At 40.8% G+C, this 25214-nt stretch overlaps 1 protein-coding gene across 10 annotated transcripts in view; it reads right to left on the reverse strand.

Annotated features, from left to right (window-relative positions):
- Nucleotides 1-23744, reverse strand: part of PPFIA2 (PTPRF interacting protein alpha 2) — a 356002-nt gene extending 332258 nt beyond the window's left edge. For 8 of the 10 annotated variants that reach the window (XM_080393253.1, XM_080393250.1, XM_080393248.1 and 5 more), the window contains exons 1-2: nucleotides 18475-23744; nucleotides 5508-5758 (exon numbers count right to left, since the gene is read on the reverse strand). In XM_080393253.1, coding sequence (XP_080249379.1) covers nucleotides 5508-5756 — 249 coding nt within the window. In that variant the 5' untranslated portion in view covers nucleotides 5757-5758; nucleotides 18475-23744. Of the gene's footprint in view, nucleotides 1-5507; nucleotides 13030-18419 lie in introns of those variants that run through there. The other 2 variants (XM_080393247.1, XM_080393245.1) reach the window with 2 other exon arrangements.
- Between the last annotated feature and the right edge of the window lie 1470 nt (nucleotides 23745-25214).

Consider the following 25214-nt stretch of genomic DNA (forward strand, 5'->3'; position numbering starts at 1 on the left):
TAAATTTTGTAAAAAAAATTTTGATATTTTCTTTTTATTCAAAAGACTTTAAAAGAATTTGGTATTTTTATTGAAATTATTTAAACATTAAAATTGAAAATTAAACAACTTTATTTGAAAACTTAATTAGTAATTTTCTCAGAATCACCCATTATATAATTCTGTTGCTAGTCCAGATTCAAACTGAAAGTAACTCACTCAAAGTGAAAAGATCTTACACATTTTCATCAATCCTTTAATAATGAGCAAAGTGATGTCTAGCTAAATTCCCAGTGCAGGGCAGGGGAAAGAGACTAACAATTATCAGAGAAATTGTCCTGACTTTGACAATCATCAGGATCCATTTTAGCATCTTAAAGTCTTTTAAAGTGCTTGCAAACTCGTTCTGCTTTATCATCATGCACAGCTAGAGGCCTGTTATGCCCGTTTCCAGTAATGTAATATTCAAGAGGCAATGGGCACAAACTGAAACACAGGAGGTTCCTCCTGAACATCAGGAAACACTTTTTACTCTAAGGGTGAGTAAAACTGACACAGGTTGCCCAGAGGGGTCATGGAGTCTACCTTCAGAGATACTCAAAAGACATCTGGACACAGTGCTGGGCAGCCTGTTCTTAGTAACCCTGCTGGAGCAGAAGGGTTGGACAAGGTGACCTCCAGAGGTCTCTTCCAACCTCAACCATTCTGTGATTCTGTGAATATTAGATTAGTTTCCAAGTAAATCACTGAGCAAGTACATTATTAATGAACAAAACACACATAATTGACTAGAGAGTGATGACCTATGAACATCTTCATAAAAATAATACCTCAGCATCTCCCATACCTTGAAACTTATTTTTGAAAGACTAAAAGATACAATAAAACAACCATTAAACAAGCCTAGTTCAGTGTTGTTTATCAGAGTACATTTATAATTATTGTAATTCCTATGATTGTTGTAAGTCTTACAATGACATAAATTGCATTTTTTCAGTGTTTGTTTACAAGGCAACTAATATAGGTGACTTTCTAGACAATCCATCTTAGAAAAGATTATGATGAAATGTGCTTCAGAAAGTGGTAACTGAACATTTTCCTCTTTCTACCACTTAACACAGGAGTTAGTTTCTAACTACATTTACTAAGCTTTTTAGTAGAGCACTTTTTTATGCTACAGTAAAAGACCTAATTTTACTCCAATAAAATAAAACTGTAATGCTAAGTATTTAGTTCCTATGTTTCACCATTAGAGTAGAGTTGTATTGTATTCAGCAATTATTATTTTTTTGCTGGACTCAAGAGTCACGACCTAAATACAATAAACTCCTGTTCTAAGGGAACATGCAGTGCAGACCCAAATACACTTTCCTTAGAGGTTTCCACTGTCAAAAGGCAGCTTTGGAAAGAATAAACAAGACTACTTGTGAACCAGATTCTTAATATCAGAAGACCTATTACAACACACAGAACACTTCTCAACTTTACTGTCACATAATTCTCATAGTTTCAGTAAAACTATTCAGTCTCATGTTTCATTCTTTGCGTGAATGATCCCACACAAAGTAGAATCTCACCACTGTGAGTCTGAAATAAAGAACAGGAAGGGGTGTTCTGGGTCAAGTTCAGAGGTTAACCAAAGGTACTATGATATATAATGTCTTTCACACCAATGCCATCTTGAAAACAGTTTGGAGTTTTCACCCTGTTTTTGTCTCAGAAAGATGGATTCTGAATGTCATTCCTTGATAATTCAAGAACTTCTGATGAATGATGTATCTTTATTCATGGCATTCTACATTCATTTTTTCCTCCATCAACATTATTTTTGGCTTAAACCATTTATTTCATGTTTACCTAGTTGCTCCATCTTCCTGCCTCTCCAAGAAAATTTATGAAATTACTCATATTGCCTCTCAACTCTGTTTTGCCCAGAAGTAAGAAACTTCAATTTGTCTTTTCATGCAAAAGGCGTTACTGTCTTTTTTCTCTAGCAGTCTTTTTCTGAATCTCTTCCAGCTTGATGTTGACTCTTAATCACTACTGAGCCAAAACCCAGACAATAAGGTTCAAACTACCCCTTGGTTTAACTGCATTAATACTTATCTACATCTAATATAAATCTCTTACATAATGTATTTCAGAATGATACACACCATTGGCTGCCTACAACTGTTGTATAACATGTATAAGCATATATGAACATAATTTTTTCCTCTCTACTACTGCTACCTAAAATGTCAGAACATAAATTTTTTGTTATTAAATGATAGATGTAGGGCCCTCATCTTTGTACCATGCAATATCATCCCACCTGTTACTTTTGTTCTTGTGTACTATCACATTCATTTCCTTAATTGACTGTTCAACACTTGTGTTGTCCAAAATTTCCACTAGCATGCTTCTCCTTCTTGTGCCAAAATTAACAAAAATTGATCTCAAAACACATTCTTAATCAACTGCTACTACTAGCCTCCTTCATCCTGTCAATGTCTACTGTAAGTAAAAATTTTCCCTCACTTTTATTGCTCACCTTACCAATTATCTTACTTTTTCTTCCTAGCTTCACATCTACTAGTAATTTAAATGGGGCCACTTCAAAAGGTGTCTATTTTAGCAATATCATAGTTCCCTTGTTTAACAATTCTGGTACCAAAGAGTACTGTTGAGTTTTTCTGTATAAAGATAATTTTGGTGAGCCCTTTTTGTATTTTTAACTTTTTGACTTATTACTAGTTTTTTCTCCAAAATAAGTTTTGATGTCTTCTCTTATTATTATATGCTAACTGGTCTGTGATTGCCTGCTCACTTTTTCCTTGTTTCCTTAAACATAGCTGTTCAGTTAAACACAGATGTTCATAAAGTTAAGACTGCTAATCTAACAGAAAGAAAAATTACTTCAGTGGAAGCAGTTAGCGAGACAACTATCTGTAAGTCAAATCTGAAAGATGTAGTTAACTAAACAATTTTCTGCTGCAGTATAGATCAGCATAAAAACTTCAGAGCCATTTACAGTCTTACTTTGCATTTTGGCTACAGCATTAACAGCTGTAGCTCTAACAGCATAACTAATAGCTCAAGCTTCATATTTAAGGTTATTAATTGTTTCCTATTTCAAATCAGGCAAGATTTTTCAATGGCTCATTCATTACTCCAGTTTTCAAGCAGTTTCTTTTTGTTCAGATTCTATTTATGAAAAGTGCAATGATTTTTCCAGATCATATTTTTAACTGTTTAAGACAATAAATAAAAACAACATCCTAACAAAAAAGCTTTGGAATATAACTGTGTCAATACACACTTTCTATATGCAAAGCACTATGTAAATGCTAAGAAATAATTTAATTTTGAAAACTACTCAAGAAATTCAGAGCTAAAAACCATCATATTTTGATAAAGTAAGACTCATTAGACGTCACATTGTAACTAAAAATTATCATGTAGTTCTCATACATTCGTGTATTCTCTTAAATCGATTCAACACAGAATTCTTCCTCTTCACGGTAAAAGTACTGGGTAGCATTTTGTCATAGGGCTATGTTAGGCAGATAGCAATGTAAACTTGCCATTCATGAAACCATAAGCAAAAAAGACAATGATAAAAGTACTATGTAGAATATCTCAAGTCCAGATAGGAAGCTAAATAGTATGGCAGTCATATGGAAGTTATTTTCTTGGAAGTCTGTATTACCAGAATGTTATACTACTAGGCCAGTGTTCTGTACTTATATACAAATATTAAAAAGTTACTACAGAATTTAATTACTTACATGAAGATCTAGACAACCTAATTGAAGGGAAAAAAATCTGGTTCTGCTTTAAAGTGTAAGCAGTGTGTCACACAGTTTCTCACACAGGAAACTCACATCTCCACTCAGATGTCATATGGATGAACACCACCTGAAATATACATTCGTAATGCTACATGGCAGTGCAAAGTGTTCACCTTACAGATTAATTACTTTTAGGGGGTTTACTGACTTTCATTCAAAAACATAAATCACCCACATTTACCACAAAAAATAAAGATTAAAATATCCAGTTCCTTGGAATTTCTGTTTCTTTTAGACTCTGTATCACATTTATGCTGAATATTATTTTCCTTAGCTAGTCTTCTGCATTTTAGCAGGAGTTTTCCTTACATGACACAAAGAAACATTACAGCTTAGACACCTGCTAGTGCTCAACAGAAATACTTCAATGTGGGCTGAGTGGAGAGTGCCTCTGTACCAAACGGCACACCGAATATGGGTTCACAGATGCAGAACTTCCTCTCTTCTTCAGATTTCTAGCAGTAAGTCCTTGAAGAAATGATCTATGCTGTCTTTCACTTATTGTTTTACACGCTTCTACAAAGAGACACCACTGGAAAAGAAGTTCAACTGCCCACACACTTGAGAAAAACAAAAAGAACCCTTGATTTTACTGTATATCAAGATCATAACTACTCCTTTTTGTTTGACCTGAGCCAAGTGTAGTCATTTTTATTGCCTGGAGCTAATACTGAAGCTGCTAACGTTATTCTTCAAATGATTCAGTCTCTCTTTTTCAGCCCTACCCCAAGATATTCCAATAACCTGCTGGGGTTAGCGCAGCTGCTTCTGGTCCCTGCTTCAGTGGGTGCCTTTTTCCTTTTCTGTCTTTAAGAACTTTCTCATTCATTCAATTCATCCGTCCGTACCACCTCCTTATTCACACCACACGGCTCAATCTCTCTTCCTTCCTCTCTAATCACTGTCTAATAGGTATACAACTTTGCTTAGGCAAGCACATCCAGGCCCTCATGGCTACAATCAAATTCTCTAGTATGTGACAACTGGGAAACATAAAGAAAATAACATGGAGAAAAACTGCATTGTGAACCATGGTATGTTTCAAACCTTTGGACAGATATTCAGACTGAACTAAGATGTTTCTTTGCTTTTAGTTCTGGTATATTGAAAAATAATGTTATGTTGATATATAATTTTGAAATTAATATAATATTATTATTTTAACTGAAGTAATTATTTTTGCAATTCCTAAAAAATACCAAGGTAATTTTAGATAATGAAATTTATATAATTATTTTAAAATAATCAGTTGTGTTTGTGGTTTTGTGTAGTACCTTATTTAACCTACATAAGCTAGTTTTATTTGTTGCAACGCTAGTTAGAAACTCGTATCTGGAATAGAGTCTGCAGGACACATCCTCATTCTTTTTTCTTCATTGCCACCATTAGATCTTTAATTTAAATGATCCCTCATCTGTTGTAAATGCTAGAGCAACAGCCAAAAGAACCAGTAGCTACAGGCCTTCATCTTGCTCTCCTTGAAGTCAACAGCATTACTCCTACTCTCAACTTTTAAGAGAAGACAGGTCCCCAAAAGGTCAAACCAGGTTACTATTAAACTGATAGGAGATCTGCAGCCGACCTCAATGGGAGCAGAATTTGGGCCTCAAGGAATAAATACTGATTAGGGTTAAAGTAAGTGACATTAAGCAGAAAACTGGTGAACCTAAAAAAAAATCTTGATAAATTGCATACCTGAGGCAGTGCTGAGTTAAGCTGTCGCTGGAGGGAGTCTCTGTCGTAGATGACATCCTGTAGGCGTTGCTGTGCAAGTGACAAGCTTTCCTGTGTCTCCCGAAGAGTATCAAGGAGACGGTCCCTTTCATCCAGCATGTTCACCATCAGCTGCTCAAAGTGAGAATCCGAGTCCGAGCCGCTGCTTTGGGACCCCCGTTGACTCATCGGGGTGTCCTCGTTTATCGTTGGCATCACTTCACACATCATTTCTTTAAAAAAAAAAACAAATCAAGGAAAAGCTCTTCAGTAGAAAAATGTTTGAGGGGACTTCATAAGAGGAATTAACTGTCACATGGACACAGTAGTAGATTATTGCATTGTTCCCTCTTTCAACTTTGTGCTTTGAATGTTAATCAGATGGTCGATAGAGAGGGATTAAATACAGTGACTAATTCCACACAGTAAAGACTGAATGTGCTTCCCAAAGTGAGAGAAGAATGCCTGGAAGGAGATGGCAGGTAAAAGAATATTTTAAATTAACAGCTTTGCAAAAAATGCTCTCTTAAAATGACAGCAAATACCTCCTCTGCAATTGTACTCTCCTTTATCACTGTTTTTCTCCCCTCACTTAATGTCATTGTTGAATTGTTGGTATTGACACCAATAGCTGCCATTAATTGCCAGATTTTTTCCTGCTCTAGGCATTTCTACAGTACAGCTCAGGCTAACCATTGATCCAGTATCATACTGCCTTAACAATACCAGGTTAATCTATTTTTCTGTTTAGTTATTCCCACCCTCGGGAAATTATTCTCCAGTGAGCTCGTTTAGTAAGAGGTCAAGAACTAGAAACTCTCTTCTAATTACCATCCCTGTGATATCTTGTGCAAACTGTATTACCAAGGAAAGAATCACTGTGGTTTCCTAAAAGAAGTCATGAGAAGAGTAAATAATATCTAGTCAAATTCTTTGATTATAAAGCTTCTTACATAAATCTCTAAATCTCAGTTCATGCATGTGGAGAAGCTTATGCTGTGAAATACTGGGTCCAGCAGATGGGAAAAAAAAAAATCCAAAAAACCAACCAAAGACATGACAGATCTCAAAGCTCAGACTTTTTTAAAAAAATAAAAAGACTGTGTTAATAATAGATGATGTCTACCCAATGACAGTCACCCAAAGAATCAGAAATTGTCTTTCTAGTATGACTAGAAGTACAGCAGACAACTTTATAAATAATTAAGAGTTAATTTCTGGAAATTCTGTTCTTGTAGTAACTATTGAAAGCCTTTTGTCCCAACAAGTGGGATCAAGGTGCTTTTGGTTCATCTACTGGAAGTTAAAAATATTTTACTTAGGAGTTTGTTGTGGACCTTCCAGACATGAACTCTGTCTACAATACATGTGGTTGACACACCTGCACTGTTGAGAGTGCCATCATAGAATCACAGGATCATAGAGTAGTTTAGGTTGGAAAAGACCTTAAGATCATCAGGTCCAACCGTTAACCTGCCATTGCCAAGTCCACCACTAAACCATGTCTCTAGGTGCCACATCCACACATATTTTAAATGGTGACTCAACCACATCCCTGGGCAGCCTGTTCCAATGCTTGACAACTGTTCCGGTGAACTAATACCCAGTCTAAACCTCCCCTGGCAAAAGTTCAGGCCATCTCCTCTTGTCCTATTCTTGTTACTTAGGAGAAGAGACCTACCCCCATCTTGCTAAACCTCCTTTCAGGCAGCTGTAGAGAGCAATAAGGTCCTTCCTGAGCCTCCTTTTCTCCAAACTAAACAATCCCAGTTCCCTCAGCCACGCCTCATAGGGCTTGTTCTCTAGACCCTTCACCAGTTTCGTTGCTCTTCTTTGCACACGCTCTAGCACCTCAATGTCCTTCTTGTAGTGAGAGGCCCAAAACTGAACACACTATTTGAGGTGCGGCCTCACCAGTGCCAAGTACGGGGGAGCAATCACTTCCCAAGTCCTGCTGGTCACACGGTTTCAGATACAAGCCAGGATCATGTTGGTCTTCTTGGCCACCTGGGCACACTGCCAGCTCATATTCAGTCGGCTGTCAGCCAACACCCCAAGGTCCTTTTCCACCAGGCAGCTTTCCAGCCACCCTTCCCCAAGCCTGTAGTGTTGCACGGGGTTGCGACCCAAGAGCAGGACCCGTCACTTTGCCTTGCTGAACCTCATACAACTGGCCTAGGCTCGCTGATCCAGCCTGTCCAGACCCCTCTGAAGAGCCTTCACACCCTCAAGCAGATCAACACTCCCACCCAACTTGGTGTCATCTGCAAACTTACTGAGGGTGCACTCAGTACCCTCATCCAGATTACTGACAGAGACATATAAACAGAGCTGGCCCCAATATTGAGCCCTGGGGAACACCACTTGTTCGTGCCGCCAGTTGGATGTAACTCCATTCACCACCACCCTTTGGGCTCGACGTGCAGCCAGTTCTTTACCCAGCAAAGAGTACGCCCACCCAAGCCATGAGTGGCCAGTTACTCCAGGAGAATGCTGTGGGAAACAGAGTCAAAGGCTTCACTGAAGTTTAGGTAGACACATCCTCAGCCTTTCCCTCATCCATTAAGATCACCTTGCAAGAGAATGAGATCAGGTTTGTCAAGCAGGACCTGCCTTTCATAAACCCATGATGACTGGGCCTGATTGTCCTGTACATGCCATGTGATGGCATTTAGGATGATCACTCCATAACCTTCCCCAGCACTGAGGTCAGACTGACAAGCACGTAGTTCCCCAGAACCTTCTTCCAGCCCTTCTTGTAGACAGACATCACATTTGCTAATTTCCAGTCAACTGGGACCTCCCCAGTTAAGACAGGACTCCTGATAAATGACTAGAAGTGGTTTGGTGAGCAATTCTTCCAGGTCCCTCAGTAGTACACTTGGGTGGATCCCATCTGGCCCCATAGACTTGTGTGTGTCTAACTGGTGTTGCAGGTCGCTGACTGGCCCCCTTGACTATGCAGGTTTCATCCTGCTACCCATCCTTGTCTTCCAGCTCAAGGGGCTCTGTACCCAGACAACAACTGGTCTTACTATTAAAGACTGAGGCAAAGAATGTATTAAGTACCTCAGCCTTTTCCTCATCCTTTTTCACTGTGTTTCCCCGTATCCAATAAAGGATAGAGATACTCTTTAGCCCTCCTTCTGTTGCTAATGAATTTATAGAGACATTTCTATTGTCTTTTATGGCAGTAGCCAGATTAAGTTCTAGGTGGGCTCTGGCCCTTCCAATTTTATCCTTCCATAACCTCATGACATCCTTATAGTCCTCCTGAGTTGCCTGCTCCTTCTTCCAAAGGTCATAAACTCTCCTTTCTTTCCAGAGTTCCAGGCAAAGCTCTCTATTCAGCCAGGCTGCCATTCTCTCATCTCATGCCAGGCTCATCTCTCAGCACATAGGGACATCCTGCTCCTGGCACCTTTAAGATTCCCTTCTTGAAGAATGTCCAGCCTTCCTGGACTCCTTTGCCCTTCAGGGCTACCTCCCAAGGGACTCTGCCAACCAGGCTCCTAAACAAGCCAAACTGCCCTCCAGAAGTCCAAGGTAGCAGTCCTGCTGACCTTCTCTCCTTACTTCTCCAGAATCATAAACTCGATCATTTTGTGATCACTATGCCCAAGGCGGCATCAGGTAACATTCTCACCATTTCAGTCTCAATACTATTACGGATTAGCTCTACATAGTCATAAATCTGGGCTGCTTTCCAAAGTAGGGAAATGAAACTTGTAAAAGTGGAATTTATGAAAAACAGAAGATCTAGCTGTTACAGAATGTAACTTAAAGACAGGACATACACCAGGGAACAAAAGAGATAAGGCACCTGTACTTAATTCATTTAAACCAACTCCTCCTACTATCACTAAGTCACAAGAAATCCTTGTGCTAACACTGCTTGCTGCTAAGATTTACTGAGAAAATTACATAGCTTCACTAAGATTAGCTGGCCTTGATCGTATCCTGAATGTTCAGGCAGAACTTAGTATCCTTAATTTTCACTTTTTTAGCAGATGTGGTAACTAGCAAAGCTGGCACCAAACACTGGTATTTCAGTGTGAATTATCAGCTACTTCTGCATAGCCTTCACAGGCAATAGCTTCATTACTGAGGTTTCAGGTAGGTCTTGATCCTGTTTCTAAAGTTTCTAGACTGGAGGCAAAGTAAAGGTTACTTCTGGCTATTATCCACTTAATTAATTAGGTGCAAGAGAAGCAGTTAATAGTTTGAAGTGATACAGAGAAGATCCTCACATCTCAAATATATTTAGGTCAGGTTTATTTACCCAGGATTATCCGATCTGATGCTGCATATTTCCATTACTCATGAGGTTCAAAACTTTCTATTCCAGAAACCTTTGTCCCTCCTAAATTGTAGGCTTCACTAGGAAGCACTACATTGTCCTTTCTTACTGAGAAATACATCAGTGCCTCCATCACCATGAAAAACTTCAAGTTTAAACGCATTTGCACCACTCCATGGTGCAAGACCTTCATGGTACCTACCACCTCCTCTTGTGAATATGGCCAGTGTGTACTGTGAGGCACCACAGATGGGGAGTAACTAAACTGCAGCTGCATCAGCAGAAAGACAGTTTGAATAAATGAGCACCCATCCTCCTACACTTCAATTTCCCTGCAAAGACAGAACAGTTTTGGGGGAGTTCTTGCTTATCTAACTACTTTGTCCAGAGTCCGCAGATATCTTGAGATGTGGGACTACCAGCAGGGGGAGCCACTGTCCTGCCTCCACGAATCTCCAACAATGTGGGAGTACATTTCACTTGGGAAGTGGACATCGCTCTGTTGAGTGTCTCCACCCAGACCCCACTCATGGCTAACCAGTTTGGGATGGTCAAGTTCACAGTGAGCAAAGGCATAACTAAAACATCCAAGCCCATCTGCCACTTGCTGAATTTAATCCTAACTTTTCAGTATGCAGCAGGTGGCCAGAGACCAAGGTTCTCCAAGAACCATTCTCCAAGACCAAAGAAAACAATTCAGATTGTCACTGATCCTTTCCTGCTTCATGATCATCAACATTTCATGAATTCATGAGGCATGCCTCTTGCCCCAGGGGATTCTCATGGGTGAACCTGCATCATTCAACCAATTACCTCCAATGTCCTGCACATGCAGATCAAGTTTATGTTCTGAACAGCACAGCAGACACTACTACTGCTCACAGGAAGCGGCAGAGTGAGAGTGGTGCAATTTTTGACACATGCTGGTGGTGTGCGTGCAGGAACAAGTAAGGAAACCTCTGTGCAGAGAGCTGTTGCTACCTTAGCACTTCGTATCCAAACTAGATAGAAAATCTCCTCTGTAGTCATTATGGGGATGTGGGAAGCCATAGATATAGGTAGTTGTGGGGCAGCAATGGAATCCATGAGTTGAATGTTCATGGCAGTATTACCACATCTGCTCCCTCTAAGCTGCTGCATTCTGGGAGGGAAGTGGTCCATGCAGCATGCTTATTTTGAAAGCCTGGGCTACATTATCCCAACACGGCACAAGTAACAAACTTGGGCTGTGAGTAAGACCTCAGAGAAGGCAGGGAATGGGTGAGGAGTTCCTGCTGTAGGCAGTTGCTGTTTGGAAGTTTTCTGCCATAGCTCACAACCCCAGGAGAACCTTTAGAAGGTACAGCAGTTCTTGCAGTCAGACTGATGATGTACCTTGCTTTCCAGCAGTTCAGAGATCAATGCCATGATTCCACTGAAACCACAGGCATCCTCTCCCCTTCCCACCCTCAGCTGGAGGTGAATATAGAAAAGCAGTATGCTACCCTAAACTAGATCAGAAATGCTGGGAGAGCATGCCAGAAAGGGATGCACTGATACCTGCAAGAGTAAGGAGCAGGGAAAAACGGAATCCTGGGCCATGTCCTCACATGGATCTTTTGAGGGAGCCAACAACAAGAACCCCGAAACAATTCTGAAGTGAGCTCGATTTCTCAGGGTGTTCCTAGTTCATCAACCCAGAAAAAAGGAACAAAATTTCAAACAACTGCAGGTTTGCTGTGGGGCTCCCAAAGAAAAATTTCTTATAGCATTTTGTGAAAGACACATATGTCATGCTGTTCTGATTTACTATGATTTGTGTCTTCTTGCCTTTAGAAAAGCATTCTTTTTTTTTTTCCTTTTTTTTAATTTTATCTGGCATTTATCACTCTTATACCTGCCAGCAGATGGGATGCTTTCAATGTCCTGAGGCTGCCACCATTTAAGACTGTTCCCAAGAAATGCTGGCCTTCTTCCAGCACATGTTCAAGAATAGAGCCACTTCCCCAGGACCTTATTGCAACCTTTATGAATCTTCTGCTTGACAGCCGGAAGGAATCAAAATATGAGAATATCTGATGAATTTTAAAAGGAAGAAAAAAGGAAAAAAGGGAGGTTCATCATGAGAGTCTGCAACAAAAGCTAAGGTAGGTAAAGCACAGAGAGGAGTTCAAACCAACAAAAGTAAAGGAAGATTGTCAGCAAACGGCCTGATCACAATTTAGTAGTGGAAGACTGGCAGCTGAGGACAAATAGAGTGCACATATGCGGCTGGATCTTTATATAGGAAATTAATAACGTCAGGGAGTTACAAGGTCTTGAAGTTTCCAGAGCCTTCTGAAGGTGTGTGCACGTGTTAGACAACCTTTGGTTAACCACATGATAATGGGGTTCATACATGGGGTCAGGACATTAGATTTAAAGTAAGCTTCCAGTTTAGATACAGGTGAAAGGAATTCAGTTTGTACACACCAAAAGCACATAGAGAACCACACCAACACAATGCAGATGGTAACAAACTGAGGGGTTCATATTAAAACATAAAATAGTATTGCTATGAACAGTTAGATCTGTTTGCTAATGTGGTCATAACCTGAGTAATTTTAATCACATTTTTAAATTTCCAACAGGGAAAGAGAGCAACTTCTGATTTTCCTTCTATGTAGCCTTGAATTTTAAACCAAATTTTGGTGATTAAAAAAATGCCGAAACCCCAACAATTTTTACTCTGGTTTCATAGAAGCAGAGAATCAGTGAGGTTGGAAAAGACCTTTAACACCATCAAGTCCAACTGTTAACCTTATATAATATAATCAACTATTTCATACACTGAAATCAGAAGGAATTACTGTAACTACCTACTCTTGCCTCACTAACCATAAATCAGTGTTAAGTGAAAGTATATTTTATACAGGAAGGATTTCAACCATTAGACACTGAAAGTGATCTCTCTTGTAAAATAACCAGAATTAGTCATTCTTTCTGTGAAAAATACATGGCTTTTTCAATTGTATTTATAGGGAAGACACAGCCACATTCAATGCTGCAGTTCTTAAAGGCTCAGAATAAGGCTAATGGCAGGCCCACTTCTATTACATTTTAGACCTACCATGCCACATGCATTTTTGTGGCTGATCTGTGAGTGTGCAGAACTTTTGATACATCTCAGATACATTTCATTATATATGCATGAATCAGTTTTCATATAGACAGGTCAGATGCATTCTATACAGCAATAACAGATGCATGCATATATGGCAAGTATTTGCCTCAAGTACGCAGTTCTTACTAATTCATGTAGGTATCAATTCTACCTGGAACAGACCTCAGCAGGTTAAATAATGGACATTTCTAAACTTCCCTTTTGCCTTTCATTCTTACTGCTTCAAAGACTGGTTAGGCTCATAGGACTTGATCTTCTAAACCAAAACTATCAGGCAGACCAAATACAGTCATAAACTGATATTTGGATATTCCATATTTTCTAATTGTTTGTATCAGCCAATGCTTTGAAATTCTGCTGCCCTGCCATAAAACTGGCCGCATATAACTATATAACCAGAGTCAGCCCCAAAAGATCAACAATCAGGATGGGAGTTTTCCAGCCCTCTACTCTTCTCAATTTGTTTTATACAGTGTAATAAGCTGTTAGTTCCTCATTCAACTCCATGTGCACACGGAAAGTCAGATGCAACAATATGTTCATTGAGTCTGTGCATATATTTTAATCTCTGAATTCAGTCTGCATGTGCCAGCTCCTATATTAAGATTTTAGTTATCCCAGGGTAGTATTCCTTTCACTAATCAATACATTCCTATCATCTACTACAAGGCAATTACAGTGACATAACTTTGATGAGTCCTATTAGGGAAGAAGAATTCAGAGCTGACAGTAACAGCAGAGGAAAGATGAGTGAAGACAACAATGTGCATGAAGCACCAAAATCCCTTCCCTGAGGTTTACAACAGAAAGTTTGAATTTTATTGCCATAATTGTTAACTGCAATGGTAACATGTCTTGTAATTTTCAGGTAATGTGAAAAAATATAACCAAAACTGGAGTCTATAAATATCTGCCTTAAACTTCAGAAATTTACAGTGATCACTGAATATTCTTTTTATTTTCCAAACCTGCACTGAGTAATCTGATCTTACGTTGCAGGTGGCCCAGCACGGGGCAAGGGTTTGGCACAGATGACCTCCAAAGGTCCCTTTCATACTCAATAATTCCATGTGCCTGGAGAAAGCTTTACATTCAAAGAATTCACTCATTCACCAGAGAGATTCTGAAATTTAATATAATTTAAATAAGACTGGAGAAAAATTTGAAACAAATAAATAACAATAATAATAATAAAACCCAGAAAACCCCACATTGTGGCTCATCTCATTGCATTCATAAAAAATTTTTTAAAAGATTTAATTGGGATGGCCTGCCTTGTGGAGAATTTGGGGATCTATACACTTTTGTCAAAGTCTTCCAAGTAAAGAAAACTGTCATTAAAAAATAAAAAATAAACTTCAGTTGTAAGGGTTTACAAGTATAGCCACATTTTCAGATATTGCTATTTACACTAAAAATCCTAATCTCTGAGTGACATGAAAAAAACCAACCATAACCACATGAGGATGAGAAATGAACACGTACTTTTTAGACAATCAAATTTCAACAAAACTCTGTGCCTATTTTTGGAAATGTAGGAAACTATACTTTGTCAGAAAATAAACACACAAAAATAAACTATTATATTGGATGATAAAATGCCATGTCTCAGAACATTTTAAATTTAAAAGTTTGAGAAGTCTTGTAATGCAACTTGTATGGCCTCACATTTTGGTTTTACTCACCGATCAATTTGCTTAAACTAAAGAAAGGTTGGAAGAAAGATTTCAATGCTTTGTATTTTTCCACCTACCCAGTGAATCACAGTAAAGGAAATAATGAAAAACTGGTTCTAGAATAAAGATTGAAAAGCTATTGAAGTGTAGCTTGGCAGGGGAACACATATATACAGTATGGCAGTAGTATATGGTATATGTGGTATATGCTCCTTCTAGAATCTAAAGGGAAGAGACAATAAATATAAATAAATATTTTTGCCCAGAATTCCAATGTTGAAGTTGTTCCTGTTCAAGGTCATAATCTGTTACCAGGACAATATTTACAAAATACATAAAGGAATAAGGTGCTTGGTACATTTAGGAAGTTTTCTGACTATGCCATTAATGAGAAATAAAAATCTGACTACATCGTATTCTCATCAGGAAAAAAAAAAGCTTTCTTAACATCATCCTCTCAAAAACATTCAATAAATCAATCAAACAATCTAACCCTCGATTAAACCGAAGAACCAAGAAACACAGGAAACACAGGCTTGCTTTCTTCTGAAAAGAAAGACACATGGTGTTGAATTGAGTATACTCAGAAATCTGTAACCAGCTATCAGGAGTAAGCTTTGCAGACACTGAGTCAATTCCCACTGAAGTAGTTTACTAAGCACTTCTTTACCAAGCGTCTGGACACACGAAATAAGGAGGAAAAGATGAAGGAGTACTACTTCAGGCATTCAGCTTGGTCTCCTAATTTGGTACCTTTAGTCTCCTAATTTGGTACCTCAAACCCTAAATTATAGCAGTGGTGCCGAACCATGCACCTAGCACAGCAAGCAGCTCTTTGTGCCACTAGAGGAGAACTGCAGGCTGTTGCCCCCAGAAAACTGAATTAGAAAAGGAGTTAGGGGATGAATGGAAGTAGAGAGGGAACAGATAATGAAGACCATTAACCATGCTGGTCCTCAGGGTTAAGTGAAGAACAGGTCATATAACTACAAAAGAAGTAACCCACTACTAAGCGGCTGCCATCTCACCCTGTCAGATGATGACAGCAGGCATGCTGAGTTATATATGAGGGGACACAGCCATCCAGGAGCTGGAATTTCTTTCAGTGGGTGTTAGTAACTGCTAGTGGTAGATTAAACAATTCTGTCCCATATCTTCAAGACCACAGAAGTCCATGATAACAGAATAAACCCACAAGTACATTATTCTGTGCAATACTTCTCATACAGCCAGGACTGAAAAAAAGAGGAAGGAGTGGAAGGAAATCGTTTAACAAGGTGACATATGCTTAATACCTAAACATGTATTATATACCTCTTTATTCAAAGAAAAAAAAAAGTGTTCCCTTGCCAGAAAAAGGCTGACTTGCCCTATAAAATATATCTTAATTAAAGCTGTGCTTGACTGATCTAAGTCAACAAGAATAAGTTTTTAATGTTTCCCTTTCTTTAAAAACAAAAGCTCCATTGATATTGAACTTAGTATCTCTGCAGTAAAAAGTTTACCACTTTACCCAGTATTCTGAATGTAACTAAATCAATCCCTCAATGAAATACGTTTTACTTTAGGTCACCAACATTTTACTGTTAATACACACTGTTTCTTAGATTCATCAGGAGCCATGGAGCAGACATGAGCAATTCCCTTGCTCAGGGAGCACATGAAGTACCCAAAAATTTCATAGAATGCAATGAATACTGAACCTGTGTAGCATCTTGCAACTAGCCCAAACCCTCTCAGAGGTTCTGAAGGAAAAGCAGGATACTAACAAATTACTGCTTCCCTTAAAATCCACATAGCACATACATGCTCCCTAGAAAAAGACTTTTAGGCAATGTAATAACTTTAGAAGTCTTCCAATTTGAAACAAAGCATAAGCACTTATTTTAATAGTGGCTCTAGACCTGAGGTGCTCAGGTATCATAGCCATACACAATGGCAGCCTGTGAAGCACCACATTAAAGTTCTTCTCCTTGTCCACTGTGTATCTGCCACACCATCTACTGCAAAATATATTCCAGGTTGATTGGTTCCTAGTTCAGTGTTTTCTCCAATCATTTGCATGGAGCCTAATCCAACAACTGCATAAATTCACGGAAATTCTACCATGGACTTCAGTGTGTTTGTTATCAGTGTAAATGGTTGGAAAAGTCACTAACATAGGCAAGCTATCAACATCCTATCATTTCACTACCTCCAAACAGGAGCATAAAAATCACAAATGTATGTTACACATGACTAGGGAGCATGCAGGATGTGACTTGACCAGCGCTACAGTACTGCGAGAAATCATGAACAGGTTTCTCCTCTAACCACACAACATTGACCTGGCAAAATGCAACAACTGTTTGAAGTGATCAGTTCTATGAGAGAGGGTAAGAATGTGGTTCATTGTCATTGCATTAAAGATTTTTCAGGTTGTATGAAAAAATGTCACAGCAAATCTATAGCATTAGCTGCACTATGTCTCCATCAAGAGTAAACTCAGTATTAGCTCAATTTGAAATTCTGCATCCAGATGAGTGAATGCACAAAAACTGCAACAAACAGCACAGGATATGCCCACCCTTGGTTAAGTGTTATATAAATCTCCTTTTCTGCAGCTACTCCATTAACAACTACATTGATAGCAATTCTCATATATTACCTTCTATCTACAGAAGCTGATAACCATGTATGGACCAGGTGTAAAAGTGCATGCATCCTCAATACTGACTTTTTCTAAAACTACTTGAAATTTCTGTAGTACTTATCCTATAAAGGTGGAAAATGAAAAAAGTTTTCATCTTCTCATTGGACCCCACCCTATTTGACATTGCCTGTTACTTCAATTGTCCAAGAGACTTGGATTTTTTTTTTTTTTTTTTTTAAGTGAACGTTGTAACAAACACCTCTATGATCTCATGTAGCCTGGGAAAAATTTACCAGCTGGACTTCTTTCACTTGGGCAAGCTCTGGGAAGGAGAAGACTGAATACTACTTGGCTTTTGCCTGACAAAGGCTCTTGGACAAGCATTCATTTTGCTCACCTTGAAGGCTACCACCTTAGATGTGAATCTAATTTCATTCCCTCACCTTTCTGTCCATAACTGGTTTTAAAAGCGTGTTTTCTGTATACTCAGATGTTTGGTTTGCACACCAAGGTTGAGGAGTCATTTCAAGTTACTTGTAATTTTGCTGCAGAAAAAGAAGTAGAAATCTAACTACCATACGTTCTAGCCTGTCCACAGTGACATCAGCTTGAAAACTCCTTTCATTGGATCATTCCAGATATTTTGCATCTACAAGCTTCTTCCCCCCCCCCCCCCCCCCCATCGTTAAATAGATACGGTGGCTGATAAAATAATTTCTTACTGCAATTATGTCTTCTCAGATGTTCTCGGCAAGATTGTTCTTTAGGCAGCACAGTGTAATTCCATAAGGAAAATCCTTCCTATTGTCTGAGTTGCATTACATGCATATTCCTCCTCCTAGTTAACTCCTTACCTGCCAGTCTCCTCTTAAACTATGATATCACCTTTAACAGAAGCATCCTGCACTCCTTCCACACAGGAGCAGTGATCAACACAGTACCATAAAAAAAGCACTCATTTCAACTATTATTCTTTATGTCATCCCTCCAGCCTCGTATCTCTCTCAACCGCACCAAAAAAAAAGAAGTTGGTTTCACATCTTTTAGTCTGAAATTCCCCAACTCCCATTACAGAAATGCATTTAAATACCACACAAGTACTACAGCAAGAGGCAGACAGCAAGATTTTGCATTTGCACCTCACCTCCCAGAGGGTATCGGAGCTAAGAAGGGAATGTCTAACTCAGAACGTTCAGTACCTAGTGGCTTTTATTTCGGCGTCTGCTCTTTCACTTGATCAATAACAACCGCAGTCTCCACCGGCTTCGAGCGGGGACTCACACAGCCGAGCCCTCCTGGACCGTCTTCCTAGCAATGGTGACACAGGCGTTGCTCCCAGAAACCCCAAGCCCCTGCACCCGTCCTCCGGCAAGACTGGCTGCGTGGCACCTCAGCATTTTCTTCGGTCACTTCGTCAGCAGCCAGGAGGAGAAGCATCCATGGGAAAATGGCATATTACAAATTTTGCTTTGGGAAGCAGAGCTCGGTTCAGACCATTGTTGGGAGCAGGAGGGGGGGGGGACGGCTCTTAAAGCTCCAGCAGCCCCTTTCCAGCAACAGCATCTTTGCAGCTGGAGGCAAGCGATTACGGGGGGAGTGGCCAGGGCAAAAGCATCCTTCCTTTATTTCCCATCTTTTTTTTGAACTTAACTGAGCGATATCTGGCATCTCTGGTTCTTCAATACCTGCCAAGCTAAGTGCGGTACTGTGCGTGACTGAAGTCCACACGCACGAACGACTGCCTGCGTGATGAAAACCGAACGCGGTTTTCTGCTTTACAGAAAGGAACCTACAGGCTGGCCAGACACCGTGTAGAGCCTGATCTCGGCGGTACAGAGAGAAGCCGTGGCGCCGGCGTCGCGGCACTGGGAGCGGGGACAGCCCCGGCAGGTCACCCACGGCACGTGCGCCACGCCGCACACTGCGCACCGGCCTGCGCCCCCCGCCCCCGCCCCGGGGGCGCCGCCGCCAGCCCCCGCCACGGGCCGCCGGCCGCTGTGCTGCCCCAGCCCTGGCCGGGCCGATTGTTCGGCGATGCCTGTACTGAGCGCGGTACGAGCGCGAACTGCTGCATTCTGGCATGTGAAGAGTTCAGGCAAACGCCAGTACGCCTCATCTAATCGAATGTACAGTGTAATAAAACGTATCATCTGCTGTAATCCGACCGTGACAAAGCAGTGGCAAAACATGCTCTAATCTGAATAGTCTAGGCGTGTAATTAATATTACGCACTTGCATACGCCGGGCGCGGGCCAGCGTCCCGCTCCCCCTGTCCGAAGCCCGGGCGGGCGGCCCCGCCGCAGGGCGGGCGGCGGCGGGCGCGGCAGAGGCGGGGGTGGAGGCGGGGGGAGTCGCTACGGGCGCTGCTGAGCTCGGCGCGCTCCTCCTCGGTGGGGACTTCCCCTGGAAGCCGCTGCAGTGGTTTCCACCAGTCCTTAAATAAATTCTGAAGTAATCACGTCTGCTCCCGCTGCCTCACGCAGGCGGCTCCCCAGATGCAGCTGGTACTGCTGCTTCGCAGCTCGCACGGCCCCGATTCCCTCACGCCCACTCCTTAAGAAAAACAAAAAAAAGAAAAAGAAGCGGGGGGGGACGGGGGACGGGGAGAAGGGACCCTAGGGCGCGATTCTAAACGGAGAACGGCGCTTTCTCCTCAGCGCGGCCGCTCCTCTCTGGCCGTTAGGAACAGCGGGAGGACGGGCGGGCGCGTGCCCGTCCGTGGGGCGCCCCCCGCCGCTCCCTGCCCGCCCGGCGCCGCGCGCGAACCCCCGACCCGCCCGGCCCAACGGCTGTGTAGCGCGCCGTGCCGGCCCGGGAGGGGGGGCGCCGGGCGGCGGTGGGGGGCCGCGGCCCCCGGGGTGCGCCCTCTCGCCCGTCGGCGCCGGCCCACGCCGCCCCAGGCGGGTGGGTGATGGAGGGGTGTGGAGGCGGGACGGTGGCGGGGCTGCTTGGAGGAGCTGGGCGTCGCGAATAAATGAGTACTAGAAGACCATTTAAAGCGCGGTTTTCAGCGTGTTGGTTCAAAATTAGGTTCATCCCAGTTTGAGGATGATGTCCAGGTGTCAACGATGCAAGCTTCTTTCTTGACAGAAGTACTTCAGTATTTATGTTTCTCCCGCATTCCAAAAAGAGGTTCCTCCGTGAGGTGACTGTTGCTTCAGAAGCCCAAAGCGGGTCCCGCCCGGCCACTTCAGGAAGCGGCTCGGAGGCGGGGGAGCCACAGCCAGCAGCGGGTCCAGGCCCAGCAATGTTTGCTGCTCTGCTGGCCTCACAGTAGGTTTGACACAGTACTGTGGAAAATGTAAACGTGCAGACGATGCACCAGTAGTAGAAGGCAAATAGCTGAGAAGAGTTGCCAACATGAACATTTGAAAAAACCCAAAGAAAAACAAAGTGCAAGGGAAGTACCAGTGCCACCCCAGTGTGTTGCCAGAGCTTGGTCTTACAGTGCAATGCGTGGGTTAGAAGAGCCAAAATAAAATACCTCTTCCTCTACAACTGTGCCACTATTCCAAGTGGCTTTTTGTCACTTTTCTTGGCCATTTCAGATTCTTATCCTGGTGTAATTTATCTTCAGCATACAAGCCATTAGAGTAGTTGCCTGACAGTCAGGCTGTAGCTGAGGGCAAGATCCATCATCCATCAGAGCCTTATACACGTAGTTATCACAACAAATCTGAGCTTTGAGTTAGATGAGTGAGGAAAAACTAAGCAGCTCAGAAAGTGCTTGTGAGAGCGAGCACATTCAGCAAGCAGCCACATAGGCTGGCTAGTATGAACTTCTTCAAAGCAGGGCATATCTGATGGGTTTTTTCCATTAATTGAGGGTTTTCTTCCTTTCGTTGGAGTTAAAACACACTACTCTCTGTACAATAAGGTACGTAGGTCAGATTAGGATCTGCAGCTTCAGATTCAGCACTTTTTTATAACAGCATCTGTATGCATGGAAACTTGTCTAAGTATTGATAAAGCTGAGTGTCACTGATGACATCCTTTTTCCCCCTCTTTCAGGGAACTTACTGATAAAAGCATTTGCCAAGTATGTGGGAGATCTGAGCTCACTGACTGTGTTCACCCAAGATGGTTGCTTTCAGCACTTTCCTTGGACAAGATTCCAGTCCCTGTTCCATGGACTGGAGGAGTCAATTATTTGCAAGGCTGTGTAGCAGACAGGCCTCCTTCACAGTAATTTGATTTATAAACATTTGTGGAATACTTTGGGAGATCTGTTGGCCTCTCAGCTCCTCATGCCCATCCTCTCTACTGCCTTTCAATCACTAAAGCAAAAACCCAGCACAGAAAGACTGTTATTTGCTACTGATAGTACGGTCCTAGTTGACCTGCTGCCCTTAGCTTCTCCTTTGCCAGATTCACAGATGAGTCAGCGGCTAAGTATTGTGTTTCACAGTGCAGAGGTTACTGCTTAGTGCAGAAGCTGCTAATTACTGCCTGTGCTTTGTAGTACCAATTTAAACAGGAGTCTCCTTCTATTCAAGCATGTAGGCTTTTGAGGTCAATGATATGGAAGAAGAAGAAGGAAAAACTCTAAAGAACAGAAAATGAGGAACTATGGAGGAACCACAAAAACGGGGATAGAGCAAGTCCTTTGGGCTTTGCCATAATAAGGTAATGTTCCCTACAGCAGAGGGCATCTTTTGGTAGATCTTAACTGCATGGAAAATTTGATCAAGAGCATAAAAGCATAATGATATATTTTACAGAAACTGCAGTAGTGAAAGATGCTGAATGTACCATTTAATAATGAACTCAAGTTTCCCCTGAATCAAATTTGACCATCAGATCTCCAAAACAGTTTGCTTATCTAAGCTCCAGGTATGACAACCAAATCTATTCATTACTCCCAAAGTGAGAAATGCCCAGTCTCTGTCAGCTGGCTGCATTTCAGCTGGCTGGCGTTTGAGCACAGGGAACTTCTAGGAGATAAATCAAGCGAGTAAAGACAGGTAGGAAGAGTACAGTGAGAACTATACTCTTTATTACCATAGGAAGTCCTCCTTACTATTTTCCAGGTTATTTCAAAATAGAAAATACAATCTTATGACATAAAAAATACCTTAAAGACACATCTGAAAGCTGGCTTCCTACCCCTGTGTAAGTCTTGCCATGGGTCTTTCTCACATGCTGTCACAAACTAAGATAACGGGGAGATATATGAAACCTTTTGTTATGAACAAGATAAAGGAGGGAACTGACACCACTGCACTCTCAAGGAATAACTGATGATACAGGGAGGTGAAGAACTTGGAAGAGATTTGCCTTACTCTCAAGACATACAGTGCAAACTGAGGAGCAGGTAATAGTTGCAAAGATATGTGATGTAGTCAAGGCAATAAGAAAGGAAAGTGATTCCTGTAACCCTGTTTTGAATAATATCAGTGATGTAACACTTCATTTGTTAAAGCCTGCCAATGGCTACTACAGCACGATGAAGGCCTGCGTAAGATTTTTAGATAAAGATGGAGAAAGGAGAACCTGTCTTAGAAATGTTACATAGGAAGAAAAAAAAAAGCTGCAATAGTTAGAGCTAGTCTTCCCTTGATAAAGAAGTCATTACAGACTAAGAGAGGAGTGCAAAAATAAAGTTCAGAGGATCTTGGCTGAGACTGGAAAAAAAGAAATGTAATATCGTGTGAATAAATTACATTCCAATGTAACTGGAATTATAATTCCAATTGTACTTTACAATTACAGTCATGCTTATTTCCCAAAGGTTCTCTGCATATTATCATAGCTTTAAGGTTCCTCTGTAGTTCCTCACTTTACATTTCTTACCTGTTTCAGCTGTGGGCTTTACCTTCCATAACTTGATTGCTGTGTTTCACTAGAAGACTGTCATAAACTTGATTTTCTCACACAAAAAAACTATTCCACACATGGCCTCAAAAATCATCATGATAACCTTAAAAATCTCTCATTGCACACATTTGATGGGGGAAGAGAGAAAGTTTAGAACAGGGACATACCTTTAGCTTAGATGTGAATTGTTCTAAGTCAGCTGAAGACCAATAAAAGACAAGCCTGAGAGCTTGATAGCATAGTTAGCGCTTCTCAGTACAGCTTGAAAGTCCTCAGCTGGGAAAGAAGAGCTTTTATCTCTGTCTCAGTCTGATCTGCAGAGCAGGCTTTAGTTCCTGGCTTACCAAATGGTTGATTGGACCAGAATCTTCTGGTCTTATTATACTCATTCAGGCTGCTTTTTCTGGAGACGTGATTTAAGGGCTGATATAAGACCTGCTTGAAAATCCCAGTTACTCACATGGTGTTGTATATGAGACCTGAAAACTGAAAAGGAACTTTTTGTGTGTGTGTGATCTGAGATGGGGAACATTGTTTAAGAGCAGTCATTCTGCTTTTTTTCCACTCTATCTCATGCTATTCAGCTGAAGTGTTGCTTACAACTAAAATGGCATAAGATATGAGTAAACATTTTAGTTCAGTCTGCTACTGAAATACTCTAACATGATTACCATAAAAAAATAAAAATGGCATTCAGCTGTATTGAGAGTAGCTAGCTGTGCTATCAGTTTCTTGGACTACAATTTAATTATTATTTTAATTATCTTTAATATACAGGTGCAAGCAAAAGGCAAGAAGGCAAGAAAAAAATTTCCCATTTCTGGCATAGTTTTTCCTTTTGTCTAGTTTCAGGGTTTTTACAGACTGGTCTGAATCGGTCTTTGCCAAGCGCATGGAACAGATCTGAGTGGGTAACCGTGATGTTTTTAAAAGCCATTGAAATCCAGGTATGTGAGAGAGAAATTCATGTCCCATGCAGATTGCTCAGTTAAGGAGCTTCCATTTCATCCATGGAAATGTAAAAACATGTAAACTATCAAAAGTGCAACTGTGACCAAGAAACAATGTATCATGATTTTAAAAATACTTTAAACATTTTAAAGTTTGTGATCATAATGCATTTCTTAAAGGTCATTCAATTCGTAATCCACTTCCTTACATAGTGTGAGTTAAAGGGGGAACTAATTCCAAAGCCAAGCATGAAGACCACAAAGTAGATTTTGACGAGAGGAATTAGTAAAGAATATGAGCCACAACTAGTGCTGATGAAGAATCTTACCATTAAGAAACAATCCAATCTATAACACCATTGACAAGAAAACAGACATCATAGCCAGCACCATGACAAACTAGCTGACACCATTAGTCTACCTTTCTACTCCAAGATTCTTGCTCCATCAGGAACCCAAAAAAGATAAGAAGGTAAATACGAATGACCTCTCTGTCTGGAAATACCAAGACATTGATTCATCTCACAGGTGTTTCAGGTCATGCCTGGCTCCTTCACACATGTGAACGGAACCTGTTTACACTAAACCCATGGAAAGCAGTATCCAAATCAAAAATTCCATCACTAAATGGCTAGTAAACTCTACTCAGTGTAATGTCAATGAGATAGCTTCAGCTACTTAGACTTTAATAATCTTTCAGCTTTGTTACAAAAGTGCTGTTCATTTAGATAAAAATCCTTGTATGATCAGGAAAATGCAATACTGCACTGTGGTGCATGCAATATGGCTCCTCAGCTAGGTAAGTTACTCAGAGAAAGCAAACATAAACACTCCTTGTTCCAGATTTTAAGCATGGGGATACAGAATTTTAAAACAAGTTATGATTCTCAATACTTTTAAATATTCCGTGGGGGTTTGGGATGTCTGTAGTTTAGATTAATTAAAGTTTGGGGTTTGACACATGTTCTTTTATTACAACAGAATGTTTCATTATTGGGAAAAATATTATCTACCTAGCAAAAATAGCAAAATGAAGGACCCTCACAGGATTTTCTTAGCTGCTGAATGTATCAGTGTATAAACATGCCAATACAAAGACACAGATGAAAACATGCTGAAGTAAGACACTTCATTGTGCACCTTCTGTCTGTGACAAGATAAAGAGAAAAATG

This window comes from Falco punctatus (genome assembly GCF_963210335.1).
Source record: "Falco punctatus genome assembly, chromosome: 6".
NCBI classification, from domain to species: Eukaryota; Metazoa; Chordata; class Aves; order Falconiformes; family Falconidae; genus Falco; species Falco punctatus.